The 12,954-nt window shown below is 37.2% G+C and overlaps 1 protein-coding gene across 2 annotated transcripts in view; it reads right to left on the reverse strand.

Moving 5' to 3' along the window:
* Positions 1-12,954, reverse strand: part of ubr1 (ubiquitin protein ligase E3 component n-recognin 1) — a 57,533-nt gene that overhangs the window by 22,819 nt on the left and 21,760 nt on the right. For both annotated transcript variants that reach the window (XM_052145100.1, XM_052145099.1), the window contains exons 14-26: positions 12,710-12,838; positions 10,125-10,305; positions 9,425-9,486; positions 9,228-9,338; positions 8,772-8,837; positions 8,571-8,672; positions 6,095-6,158; positions 5,794-5,918; positions 5,123-5,175; positions 4,889-4,991; positions 4,724-4,772; positions 2,252-2,406; positions 1,757-1,856 (exon numbers count right to left, since the gene is read on the reverse strand). In XM_052145100.1, coding sequence (XP_052001060.1) covers positions 1,757-1,856; positions 2,252-2,406; positions 4,724-4,772; positions 4,889-4,991; positions 5,123-5,175; positions 5,794-5,918; positions 6,095-6,158; positions 8,571-8,672; positions 8,772-8,837; positions 9,228-9,338; positions 9,425-9,486; positions 10,125-10,305; positions 12,710-12,838 — 1,300 coding nt within the window. The remainder of the gene's footprint in view (positions 1-1,756; positions 1,857-2,251; positions 2,407-4,723; positions 4,773-4,888; positions 4,992-5,122; positions 5,176-5,793; positions 5,919-6,094; positions 6,159-8,570; positions 8,673-8,771; positions 8,838-9,227; positions 9,339-9,424; positions 9,487-10,124; positions 10,306-12,709; positions 12,839-12,954) is intronic.

Consider the following 12,954-nt stretch of genomic DNA (forward strand, 5'->3'; position numbering starts at 1 on the left):
GTAAGGGGCGGCCCATCTACCTCTACCTCTATGAAATGGCATACATCTTAATTTGTTTAGTAGCTTGGCAAAGCGATTGTTGTGGATTTTGAGAAAACCATGATGTTGGTTTGATTGGAAACAAAACAAGTTCTTCAAATACAGTATTCATGGACATGCAAAATGTGATGATCAAAAACAGTTCTAATCTTTCCCATACCATAACATTGTTTCACTAGATATTTGAGGGCTATTTTACACTAAACAGTTCTCTAATAAAGGTAATAACTGTCTTTAGAAATAATGTGGAACATAGACAGTCTCCAAAGATTATTGACATGAGGGACAATAATAATCTGTCCTTAACTGTAGAAGTCTGTTCACTTGAATTCTGACGTTGTTTTTAGGCAAAGCAATTATAATACATAAGTAATAAATAAGTTCGTCAAACTACGACATTTTCCAGATACAAATGATATTCCAGAGCTGGCGGGGGCAGCAGAGATTATCATGCTGATCCACATCGATAGATGGATAGTTTGTGCATTTTCTATACACAAAATTAGAGGCATTCCATAGCACGCCAGCACAAACGCAACAATGCCCGCAACCGCTTCAGCTCAATAGAGGGTGAAATGTATTTCCCATCATTTATATCCAAGGTGATTACTGTAAGTATTGTATTCTGTGTTCAATGTAGGTGAAGCCTAAAATAGATAATAATATATGAAAATTAAATAAAATGGTCTGTATTTTTCCGTGAATGTGTTTTCTTCCATAAAATAGTTTAATCACGAATAGAACTCGCCTATACGTGAAATTTGGAATAGGGATCGAATGATCAGACAGTTCTTAACTGACTACATTAAAGCTAAATGACAGCTGAATAAAGTCATCTCCGACTGGTCAATGACACGCAGCAGATTTATTTATTTTTTTACCTAACGAAGACGGAGCTCCTCGTCTTTACAGCCAACCCTGCTGTTGAGCACAACATCACTGTTCACCTTTTGTGGTAACCATCGACAACCAACTTAATTTCACCAATCACATCTCAAAAACACCCAGATAATGTTGATTTACACTCTACAACATCTGGAAAATAAGACTCTTCGTCTCTGAACATGCCACACAACTCCTGGTTAAGTCACTTGTTACATCTAGACTCTATTACTGTAATGCTCTCTAAGCCGGTCTTCCTGCATGTGCAATTAGGCCCCTGCAAATGATCTAGAATACAGCAGCACATCTGGTCTTCAACGAACCCAAGACAGTGCATGTTACACCCCTCCTAGTCTCTCTACAGTGGCTGCCAGTTGCTGGACGTATTAAGTTCAAGGCTTTGATGCTGGGATACAGAACAGTCACTGGGTTTGCTCAAGCATACCTAAACTCAATCCTGCAGAGGTACGGTCCCACCAGAAGCCTGCGGTAGACCGATTGTCGTACCAACACAAGTGCTGCTGCATTCTGGATCATCTGCAGAGACCTAACTGTGCATGCAGGAAGGCTGGCTAATAGAGAATTACAGTACAGGTATGACGAGTGACTGAACAGGGAGTTGTGTGGCATGTTCAGAAAGGAAAGGTGTTATTTTCCTGATGTTGTAGAGTGTAAATCTACATGATTGGGGTGTTCTTGAGATGTGGTTGCCGCCTATGCAGAGCAATAGAAATAAGGTTAAATTTCAGTAATGATGCTGCCTTAGAGGACAAGGCAGCTTACTACATTTTGGAACAGAGCCCATGAGAGGCAGAGCCGAAGGTTGAGATCTCACTTTGTGCTTTCAGACTAAAGTCAAAGGTCACTTCTTCAGCACTGCTGGCTTCCAACTGCGTTTTTTCCTCTAGTAGCGCCTGGCCCACAAGATGCAGTGCCTGCAGAAATTAACACACACACATACTGACATGAGCAATGAGACAGATTAAGGCCCCCATTACACCTTGTAATAACAACAATTCGGTGATCGGACAACAATTTGAAACCACCTGATCACATTAAAAGCCATGTGTAAGATGCACCGAAACCGCATTCATATGTGGTTAGAGGTGGATTCTGACCACATTTGTCGAACATGTACATAAGTCGTACATTTTTTGCCATGCTTTGTTTTTATCTGTCGTTAAATCGCAATGTTAAAAAGACACTGCTGTTTTGTAATTTGGTGACTCGATTTAATGAACAACATCCCATGTATTTATGAATTATCCATTCAAGCTACAGAAATCCAGATATGAAACGCATCTTTACTCTAGCTGTAAAAAGGACATACCCTCTGGATCATTGGTTCAGTCCATCGGTTGGATCGGTCCTCCACTGCTTTCTGGAGAACTCTTCGCAGGATGTGGATAAAGACATCACAGCTGAGCAGACGCACTACACTGGAGAACACTGGGCAGAAGGAAGGGGGCACTGGGGGATGGAGTGCTACACACAGATAAACAGCAGTGAGACTCCAGCATCATAAACATTGACAATATCATCTCAGATAGTTTGGAGTATCTAGTGAACACAATTTCTCTCTCTCTGAATGATTCCAGATGCAGATATAAATACATTTTATGGAATTACATTTATTTTATGCAGTTAACATATTTACCTAATTTGACATTTCAATTGTTTAAGTTCAGTCATGTAACTACTCAGCACAAGCTAACAGGTCTTTTGAGCATGTAATCTATTAAACAATCATCTCACGGGGTGCAGCTGATAGGTCCTTTCGCATGTAATCTGTTAGCCAATCAACTTTTGTGCTCTCTCTTTGTCTCAAATTTGAATTACAGTTAAGACAATTTCACTGCAGCTCGCTACAAGAGGTTTCTCTCTGAACCCTCCTCCTCCCCAGCACCACTGGTCTAGTTCTGCTTCAAAGTAGGGATGTGCTACTGTGGTTGACTAATCAACTAGTTGAACAACTGACTAGTTGATTAATGGGGTCGACCACTAAAATTTTTATTTTTAGTAGTGGTGATTTTAATGGGAGACACAATTCTCAAATTAATTGAGAGACAAAACTTCTTGAGGAGTTTTTGCATTGCTTTGAGGTTGCGCGGTATAACGGTACTAATGAAATATTGCAATACCAAAAAATTTCAAACAGCACCATATCATCTTGTTGCTAATTTCGGTACCATACTACAATGTGGTGCTATAAGCTAAATTTTATGGGATGTTTTTTTAGATGACATCAATGACAATTAGTCAAATTAAAATCGTGATAAAGCCAAGTGTAATAACTTAATGAAAGGATGCCATTTAATTAAATAATATGCAGTCTACACACGCCGCACACTCCATAATGAACGAGAGGTGCTGCTCTGCTCTCTGTCAAACTTCACACAAACATATTGCACGTGATGCACATAATGCGGTGTGTTTAGTGCATGAGTGTCGTTCACTCACATACACTCCTTCTGTGCTGCTCTATGATTTCAGCTCGCAAGTATTTCAGCATTTCATTTAGAATGCAGACCTTCTTAAAAACTATCACACCGGAGGAACTCAAAATGTCCATCATAATAAAAGTTCCACCAAATTAAAAGCTCTGTTTAACTGGATACGTGAAGTTGAAGACATTATGACAGTTATGTCTTTACAATTGTATAGAATAATATAATATTCAAAGTAATAACAATAATTACTAAAAAACTATATTTTAGTACAATTATTATTACTACATGTAAGCAATATCATAAAAACAAAAACACTGTGATTTAGCTGTACCAGTCTTGTGCCACAGGTAATCAGATTTTTTTGCATTGATGTTTTCATTTATACTGTGAAGCTCTGTTGTGCAGGATTTTATTTGACCCAAAAAAAAAATAATTGCTATTTTTTGCTGAAAATTAAGCATTATATTTTATTTGATTAAAGCTTTATGCATACATTTTATTAAACACTATTTTTATGATTAAATATCATTAAAACATGAAATCCAGAAAAATTCTAATGGAAATTGCAGGTTGTGTGTCATTCTTTATTGGAACCTTTCTCATTTCTTTCTTTCTTTGATAGTTTTGTGCAACTTGATGTTACAGTTATTGAGCCTTTTTATTTGTTGAATATCTGTTAGTCGCCATGTTGAAGTGCTGTGCTTGCTGTCCGTATATCCCTCTGAAATGTGTCTAATTGGGGGTCACATGACCATAATGGAGCCTATATTATACATTATTATCCTTAACACTCGTTCAAATAACTGACCAAGTTTTGCACATCCCTACTTCAAAGGGGAATTGTATGCATTACTTTGCAGCAGCAGCAGCAGCATATATACATGATCAAACTTGCTCTTCAGTGGCAGTGTAAGCAGATCTAGTCCACTGAGTCCAAACCAACCAATATCCATTAACACCTTGTCATGACTAAACTGAGGTTTTGCAAGAGCACCAGCACAGGTGTCAGAGCTTGAATTGTCTTAATATAAAATAAAAGTGAAATGCTGCCTGTTGCAACATGTTAGCAGCAAAAATCTGTTATATTTAAAAATATACATACATATATATATATATATATATATATATATATATATATATATTTGGAGACAAACTTCAACAAATTCAAAATTATAAAAGATCAGCATCACATCATTTGTACTACAAAAAATATTAGATTAATTGCAAGTTATTATCTTAATCTATTAATAGCCCTAGCCAAATCTTTTGTACATAAAACATTTTTTTTGTATTATTTCTTTTTATTTGTGGCACAGATGCATTCTGTCAGCACCATAAGAAGGACAGCATACCTTTACCACTACCCTCTTGAGCCCTTCTTCTCTTCTGAGCCTCTTCTGCCTAATATGAACAAATATATACAAATTATTTCCTGCTGTTTCATAGAAAAGACTAGTTATAACTGGCAGAGCAAGATTCTGAGTTTTGGGAATAGTATTAACAGATGCATCATGTACCTTACTATGCTGTGGTCTGGAGTAATGATAAAAGAAGGGGTTAAACTCTTTTAAATATTCCTTCTTCAGTTCATACAAGCCATGGCCAGACACTCCTGGTTTCCTAAGCAAAGATGAACAAAGAGTCTGTGTTTGAAATATGCATTGTATAAACAAACTCAGTCATTCAGCTGTTTTATACAGATGCGAATGTTAATAACTGGTATGAACAACATTTTGCTGAAATGTACCCACTTGAAGGTGGCAACCTTAGAGATGACAGTTTCAAGTCCAGTTTCATGGCTTTCCTGTGATGCAAGAAAGTGAAATATTAGCCTCAGCCACCACTGACTTTCATTGTATGAAAAAAAGAGATGCAAATATAGCTGTAAGCAACAATTAATAGGGTTCAAGCATTTAAGATCCTTTAAGTGCATATGTAACAGATAATAAGTATTAATTGGACAGCCTGTTAGCACCTAAAACAATGATAAAGTGTCATAATTTTCAGAAAAATCAGGTTAGGAAGCACAAATATATGGTATTTTTACACTACTGACTGTTATAGCGCCACCAAGAGGCATAAGTGCACAATTTATTTTCATTTGTGCTCAGACTGACCTCCAACATTAGTGTTTAAAATCTGGTGATATCTCCTTCCATTCAAAAGTTATAACCATTTAAGTAAATATGGCCACGCCCACCTTGAACGTTTTGGCGTGCCATTGCAAGCATGAATTGAAAGTTCTAGGCCTTACGGTTTGGTCTGCATGATCAGTTCAAGGGTAGAATAATAATAACAATACAAATAAACCTTACAAATGCAATAATGTTTTTAGCACATCGTGCTTAAACCCTTAATAAAAGTGAATCGGATAGCAAATCAGATAAACAATTGACAATAATTAAAATATCTATTGTCTTACATTTTCAGGCAGGTTTTTGACCAGACTGCTATGAGCCATGGGTTCAATACACAGCAGATGGATGACCTCCCTCATAGTCACTTCCTCCTTAGTCACATAACTGATTCCAGGTACGTACCGCTCACCTGCACATTTCCCATTCATTTACAAAACAAAAGGATGAAAATGGTAGCCATTTTACTTGAGGCTCAACTGACAAACTGTAACATTAGAGTTTATAAAAATGTGAATGGAAAACATGGAGAAACAATATTCAGTATGAATAGATTGTTTTTCTTGTGGTCAGGGTATGATTACTTGCCTACAATGATGATTATGAGATAGAGCATCTCCTCTATTACCCTATTCCACTGTTTCAGCACTTCCTGTATAGGGAAAATGCAAAGAAACCAATCCAAACATCAATCCACTCATGACATCAGGGGTAATAGATAATTGCTTATACAGCTAAAGGCCAATGTTGGGGAAGATACTTTAAGACAGTAGCTTGCCAAACTACAAGCCACTCATTAATAAGTAAACCTTTAAGCTCAGATTGGCCTGCTGTCAAAAAAATCAATTCTCAAAATATTAATAACTACAGTCTTGACCAACAGAATATAGGCTTCGTTTTAAAGCTTAGAAGCTGTACTTTACAATGCATGTAGACATTATAACCAAAGCTGAACAAATTCTTTTAAATTAGCAGACAAATCAGAATTGTTCTGTTTTGAAAATGTATTAATAATTTTGCACTGTACATATTATTGTAATTAGTATAAACATCAAACTGATCAAATAGCCATGCATTATATGACATTGGAAATCTCTCAAAGCGTAGAATACAACCAGCCTATTTGTTTCACTCACAGACAAAAATATAGCAAGCGATAGCCAAGTACTTGTCTTCGACATGCATGTTACATGTAAACGGGTGTTGCTTGGAAGCAGCATTTTAATATTATAAATTCACAAAAAAGAAACAGAACATAAAATATTATATAGCAATGGGGATTCCCATTATAACGAGCCCACATACAATGTAATCAGATGCATAGATCATTAGATAATGCACACAAAGCACAATCTGCAAACACCACATAATGTGCTATCTGGCTAAAAACACATTTGCTTTCCTGGATCAGATGACTTCATCAGAAATTACGTATTACATTGTCCAGCAACATGGAACACTAAACCAATCATATTAGGATTCAGATCGCTGCAAATAAAGTTCAGATACCACAGCGGTGGAAGTCATCCAAATATGGGAAGAGAAGATTGTTCACTCTAACATATGGCCACCAGGAGATGGCACCAAGTACAAGACACAGCCTCAATGATGGCTCAAATGACACAGAATGGAACTGAATGAGATCTTGTTACTCATGCCTGCATGCTTTGGAGAGAGAGCATACCTTTAGTCATTGTTGTATAAGCATGTGTAATTAGTTCTTATGTAAAATTATGTTTTATTTGTTTGGAGAGGTCGAGACATTTTTGTACACCACGATAAATTATTTTTATATTGCTTGATTACTTTGTCATATCAAAACAAAATTTTACTCCATTACAGGTAAATGGCGCTTTTTTTAACCTTAGAGGTTACCAAAGTGCTTTACACTGTGTCCCACTCACCCATCCACACTCACATTCACACACCAATGGTGACAGAGCTGCCATGCAAGGCGCTAGCCAGCCATTGGGAGCAACTTGGGGTTCAGTGTTTTGGCCAAGGACATGTCGGCATGTGGAGTCGTGTGGGCCGGGAATCAAACCACCAACCCTGTGATTGGTAGCTGATCCGCTCTACCACTTGAGCCACAGCCGCCCCAGGTGACATGCTTGGGAACAAAACAAAAGCAGTTTTCCTTATTTACTCCCCGAGATATATAATATAAAATAAAAATAATAATAAAATAAAAAAAAAACTTTGGCACAGTTCAGCATTAATTTTTTTCCAGACGTTTCTTAGGCTGAGAGTCTCATAATTTACCAATCTATTTCATTAATATTTGTATTTTTTTTACATTTACTTTAAAATGGGGGGCCTGGGTAGCTAAACAAGTAAAGACACTGACTACCACACCTGGAGCCGCAAGTTCAAATCCAGGGCGGTGACTGCAGTCTGGTTTCCTAAGCAACCAATTGGCCTGGTTACTAAGGTGGGTAGAGACACGTTGGGTTAACCTCCTCCTGGTCGCTATGGTTCTTGCTCTTGGAGGGGCATGTGGCGAGTTGTGCGTGGATGCCACGGAGAATAGCGTGAGCCTCCACACACGCTATGTCTCTACAGTAATGCGCTCAACAAGCCATGTGATAAGATGCATGGACTGACGTCTCAGATGCGGAGGCAACTGAGATTCGTCCTCCACCACATGGATTGAGGAGAATCACTATGCCACCATGAGGACTTAAAGCACAAATTGGCATTCCAAATTGGAGAGAAAAAGGGAGAAAAATCTAGACAGGCCCCATTTCCAGCAGCCAAACATCTTATTCTTGAGTATTCATGCTAAATTGCTAATTTGGTACTAGAAAATCACTTGCCATTACATAAAACACAGTTGAAAGCTATTTTATTAAATTAAGCTTAACATTGTTTTTGAGTTGCCACCATATGCAATAGTATGCATATCTTAAGGTCAATATTAGGTCAAAAATGGCAAAAAAAAAAAAAGAAACAGCTTTCTCTAGAAACTCATCAGTCAATCATTTCTGGTATTCACTCTCAACGTCTGACAGAAATAAGTGGGTATAGTTTAACAGTCAAGAAAAGGAAGAGCAGTTTTACTGACCTGATCTTTACTGGAACAGTTACCATTGAAAATATCGAAAAGTTCAAATCTCAAAAGAATGAGCATGAGAAAATGGTTGGAGTCCATTTTGGAAGCAGCAATCTATGGATGTTCAGAAATTTCAATTAATATAAATGTATATGTAAAGTATATTCCTATGCTTAGAAAATAATTATATTTTTTCGGATTCAAGGCACATACCTGCAGCATGATAACATCCTTATCAAACATTTCATCCCTGCACTTAACGTCCTGATAGTAATACACCTAACAATAGAAGCAAAATGCAGTAATACATCAATAATGCAACAGAAAGTGACAATTTGTGCATTTAATTCTAATGCATCTGATGTACAACACAATTCTCGTAACATTAACAGCTTGAATTAAACACCATATAAATTGCAATTATAAATCAGTAAAGGCCTATTTACAAAGTCCAAATTAACATATATCTATTTTAAACTGAAACAATGCTTCTCTAAGAACACCTTCATACCAAAACTTTTATGTAAATAGTTTACACGCCCAACAGTTCGATCAGATACCCAAAAAAATTTCAAATACTGAAAAAATGTGCCACTTTACACTTCACATAAGTTGTAAACAAAGAATTTAGAGGGCTTGTCTGCAGTGTGATAAATGCACCATTCTCACCTGGCTGACGAGTGACAGGCCGTTTCTGCGCCACATGTCGGCACACACCTGAGCTGCCAGCACCACACAGCGCAGTGGCTGCTCTGCTAGCTCTGTGAAATTCAGCTGTGCCTACAACACACAAAATACACAGTAATCCTCAGTGCTAGAACTTCACATATTACACATTTATTTGTATTCATTGATTCTATACTCACAGGATCCACAAAGTCAGGGAGATATTGGACTGCTCCGGTCTGACACAAGAGCACATATAAACCTGAGAGTAGATATAGATGGGTTAAAACAGCCACAGACCTGCAGAAAATGGCTTACGTCTTATCATGAAAACCTAAATTTAACTGTTTACTTTGTATAGTTAGAAAAGGAACATTTTAAGGAGCCACAGAAGTTACCCAGGTGTCAATAAGTTCTGTACCAGTGTTAAATAAATATTCCGGGGTTAAATAGAACTTTGCAGACAGAATTTTGTAGGACTATTTGTAAAAACTAAAGAAAAAGGTGTGTTTACTAATGTACTTACAATAGATGCACGGGACATGAGAACAGCACTGCGAATAATTGCTTAAAATATGCAACTGTCATTCCGTTCCTTGTCTGTGCAAAGCTATTTTCAATCTTTCAAATCATGTCATGACTATGTAAACCCATGCATCATTTGCATGACATCCACACAGGGATACCATGAAGTTAAATTGCGTAATAATTCATAAAAGCATATTTTATATTGAGCAAACTCCCCCTGGAGCAATATGTTGGTAAGTACTTTATCAAAAATACGAGCTTCACACATGCTGTCGATATATTTAAAGCTGTATTTAATCTGGAATATTCCTATAAGCTTCACTACATAGAAGCCCTCAAGTAGTATTTGACTTGTGCTGCTATTATGCTAACCAGCCAGCAGCCTGGAGAGGGGCATGTGGATGGACACAGGCTCCTGAGAGACTTTGTACGGCCGTGTGTGGAGGATTTGCTTGCACATGTAGCTGTCTGTTGGCTCGCTGCGGAAGGGCTGGTTGGTGCAGGACATGAGCACACTATGACACTCCTGAAAGGCCAGCAGCAGAACCCTCTCCTGTAAGTAAACAACTCACACGGTCACATTTCCATGTCATTCATTAACCAGTGCTTCAAATCTGTAGGATAACCAGGAGCAATAATAATAGCTTTAAAAATAGACCATGAGTGATCATTTTCAAGTGCTTGGTCAAAGCCTTTTACAGTTCAATATGCTACATTTGTTTAGTTAGGCATTTTCTATTTCCATTTAACAGGTAGTTAAAAGTAGGGGTGTGATGATACACTTAGCTCACGAGTAGATACACAATACTGGGTTCACGAGAACGAGACGATAGTTTAATACTATATATATGACTGGTCTTTTATTCGACTTAGGGATGGGCGATACCACCATTTTCTTTTCGATACGATACCAAGTACTTTTAGGCCAATATTTTTACGAATTCTTTGGATAAAATTAGTAACTTAAATTATTACTTACATTTTTAACAGAAACTTATTAGGTGGCTTTGTTTTCCTTTTCAAAATTAGTTAGTATAAGACACATATAAAACCTCAAAATTAACCATAGATATTATTATATGGCTACTATTACTAAAACCAAGTTACAATATGGATACTACAGTAATGCTGTAGCAAAACCATGGTTAATTGTATCGAAACCTTGGTTACAGCCAAAATAAATAAATAAATATATATTGGTTACTAGTCGTGGTTAATACAATATTGCTACATTAAATCCATGGGTAGTTTTCATGAGTGTATCATTTATTAACAAGGATTAAAGATCATTATCAATGTTTTAACAACTCTGAATTTAAATAAGCCTGTAAAAATGGTCACACAAGCCCATTATAATACATGTCATGTCTAGGTTTGTCATTGCTTGGTGTGAATAACTCCAGATTCTGTTTGTCTGTCATAATGCTGTCATTACCTCAGGAAAGCACTGTTCCCTCTATGACTGAAAGTGTGAGCGCTGTCTGCTGGTGTATTTTAGCATTTCTGCACGTCAAGATGAGCGGAAGAAAAAAATTATTCAAAGAATGCAACAATTTGCTCATATAATTGTTCTTTTCAACTTTGAAGCTTATGAGATACATTAATATTCATGTTATCTAAATAACATCACTAGTTAAAAAACCTTCAGAATCTATATTTTTAAGTGAGAATCGATACTTTAGTATCGATCCACCCATCCCTAATTTGACTGAAAGTCACAAAATGCAAAACAATGCAGGTGCATTTTGAAATGTTTAAACTAATCATCTTGTACTGAATGTCACTTCAGTTCTACTTTGAGTATGAATTATCATATGTTTCGGCATGCAATATGCTAGCACTGTAAAAGGTGCTGTTCTGCCACAAACTCAACTGACTGGCTTCTCTCCTGTCTTTAGTTGAGAGCTGTGGTGGTTCTGTAGGTGTTCTTTGCCGTTTATTGTTTCCACCGGGTACCGAAAATGCCATCACACAAACAATTTAAATGTGGCGGGGGCATCTTCTATCCTAATTATACCCTCAAATTCCGTCATGCTGATATCGCAAGATAGCTTTTCACCTCGATGAGAAATATTGTCACGTTGTAATATCGCGGTCACCCCTAGTTAAAAGGGATAGTTAGCCCAAAAATAAAAATTCTCTCACCATTAGGGGTTTTCAAATGGTATTATCATCAATATTATTAATACCCATTGTGATAAAGATGTTGTCTGAGATTATACAAGCTTTCCTGCCACAGGCGTGGAGTACGCAAGATCATAGGGAAAAAGCACACTTTGAAATTAAGAAAGTTTATGCTGTCGAGTTCACCCCCTTGCGGGTGGGTGGACGGGCAGACGGACGAAGAGTTCGGCTTTCTGTGTATTTATAACTGTTTGTGCCCACTTTATCAAAGTAAGTTTATTGTTATAGTTTTCTTCCCCGATTACGATATTTTCTTTATTTTGCTTTAATATCTCTATAAATATCTCTATATTTCTCCAAATATATATGAATGGTGGGCAGACATGGCTGTGAACGAAAACACTCAATCATTCATTCATTCATTCATTCTCTTTAAAGTAAATAGGGAGTGACTTCAGATGTTTCTGAAGGGAACGAACCAGTTTGCTAAATGTCTGTTGATTACAGTCCCCTGTTATTGGTCAATGACACACAGCAGCCGTGAAAAGATCAACATTTTTATCTTGCTTGGTGTCTCGTGAACAGAGCTGCCGTCTCCGTGTGTGGAAATCACGATTTTAAAATTCCCTGATATTTTCCAGTTTTCCATGAATATGAGAACTCTGTACTATATAATAATTAAAAAAGTCAATCCAAGACACTTTGCAATTAAATAACTTGAGAAATTGATTCAGGCACAGTCCGTTCACTTACAACAGTTTATTCCCATAAAATCTGATTAAAGAGAAATACATTTTAAAAAAAAGCAAGATCTCGGACTAGCCATTACTCACGTCAGAAGCACACCAGTCCTTAAACATAGCCAGAATGTGGCGTAGCTGCATCTGGAGGGTAAACCCCGCCTCCCACTCTGGCTCCACCTCAACGTGTTGACCAAACTGTCTCTTCACCTCCTCCATCCCCTGCCATAAGAGAAGAGGCCTTTACTTAATTGTCAAACCCAATTATTATGTTGAAAGAAAAAAAAAAAAAGTGTACATGGACATAGGTGATGAGAACACAGAGTTTGTTGCTACAG

This window comes from Xyrauchen texanus, chromosome 16 (genome assembly GCF_025860055.1).
Source record: "Xyrauchen texanus isolate HMW12.3.18 chromosome 16, RBS_HiC_50CHRs, whole genome shotgun sequence".
Taxonomy (NCBI): Eukaryota; Metazoa; Chordata; class Actinopteri; order Cypriniformes; family Catostomidae; genus Xyrauchen; species Xyrauchen texanus.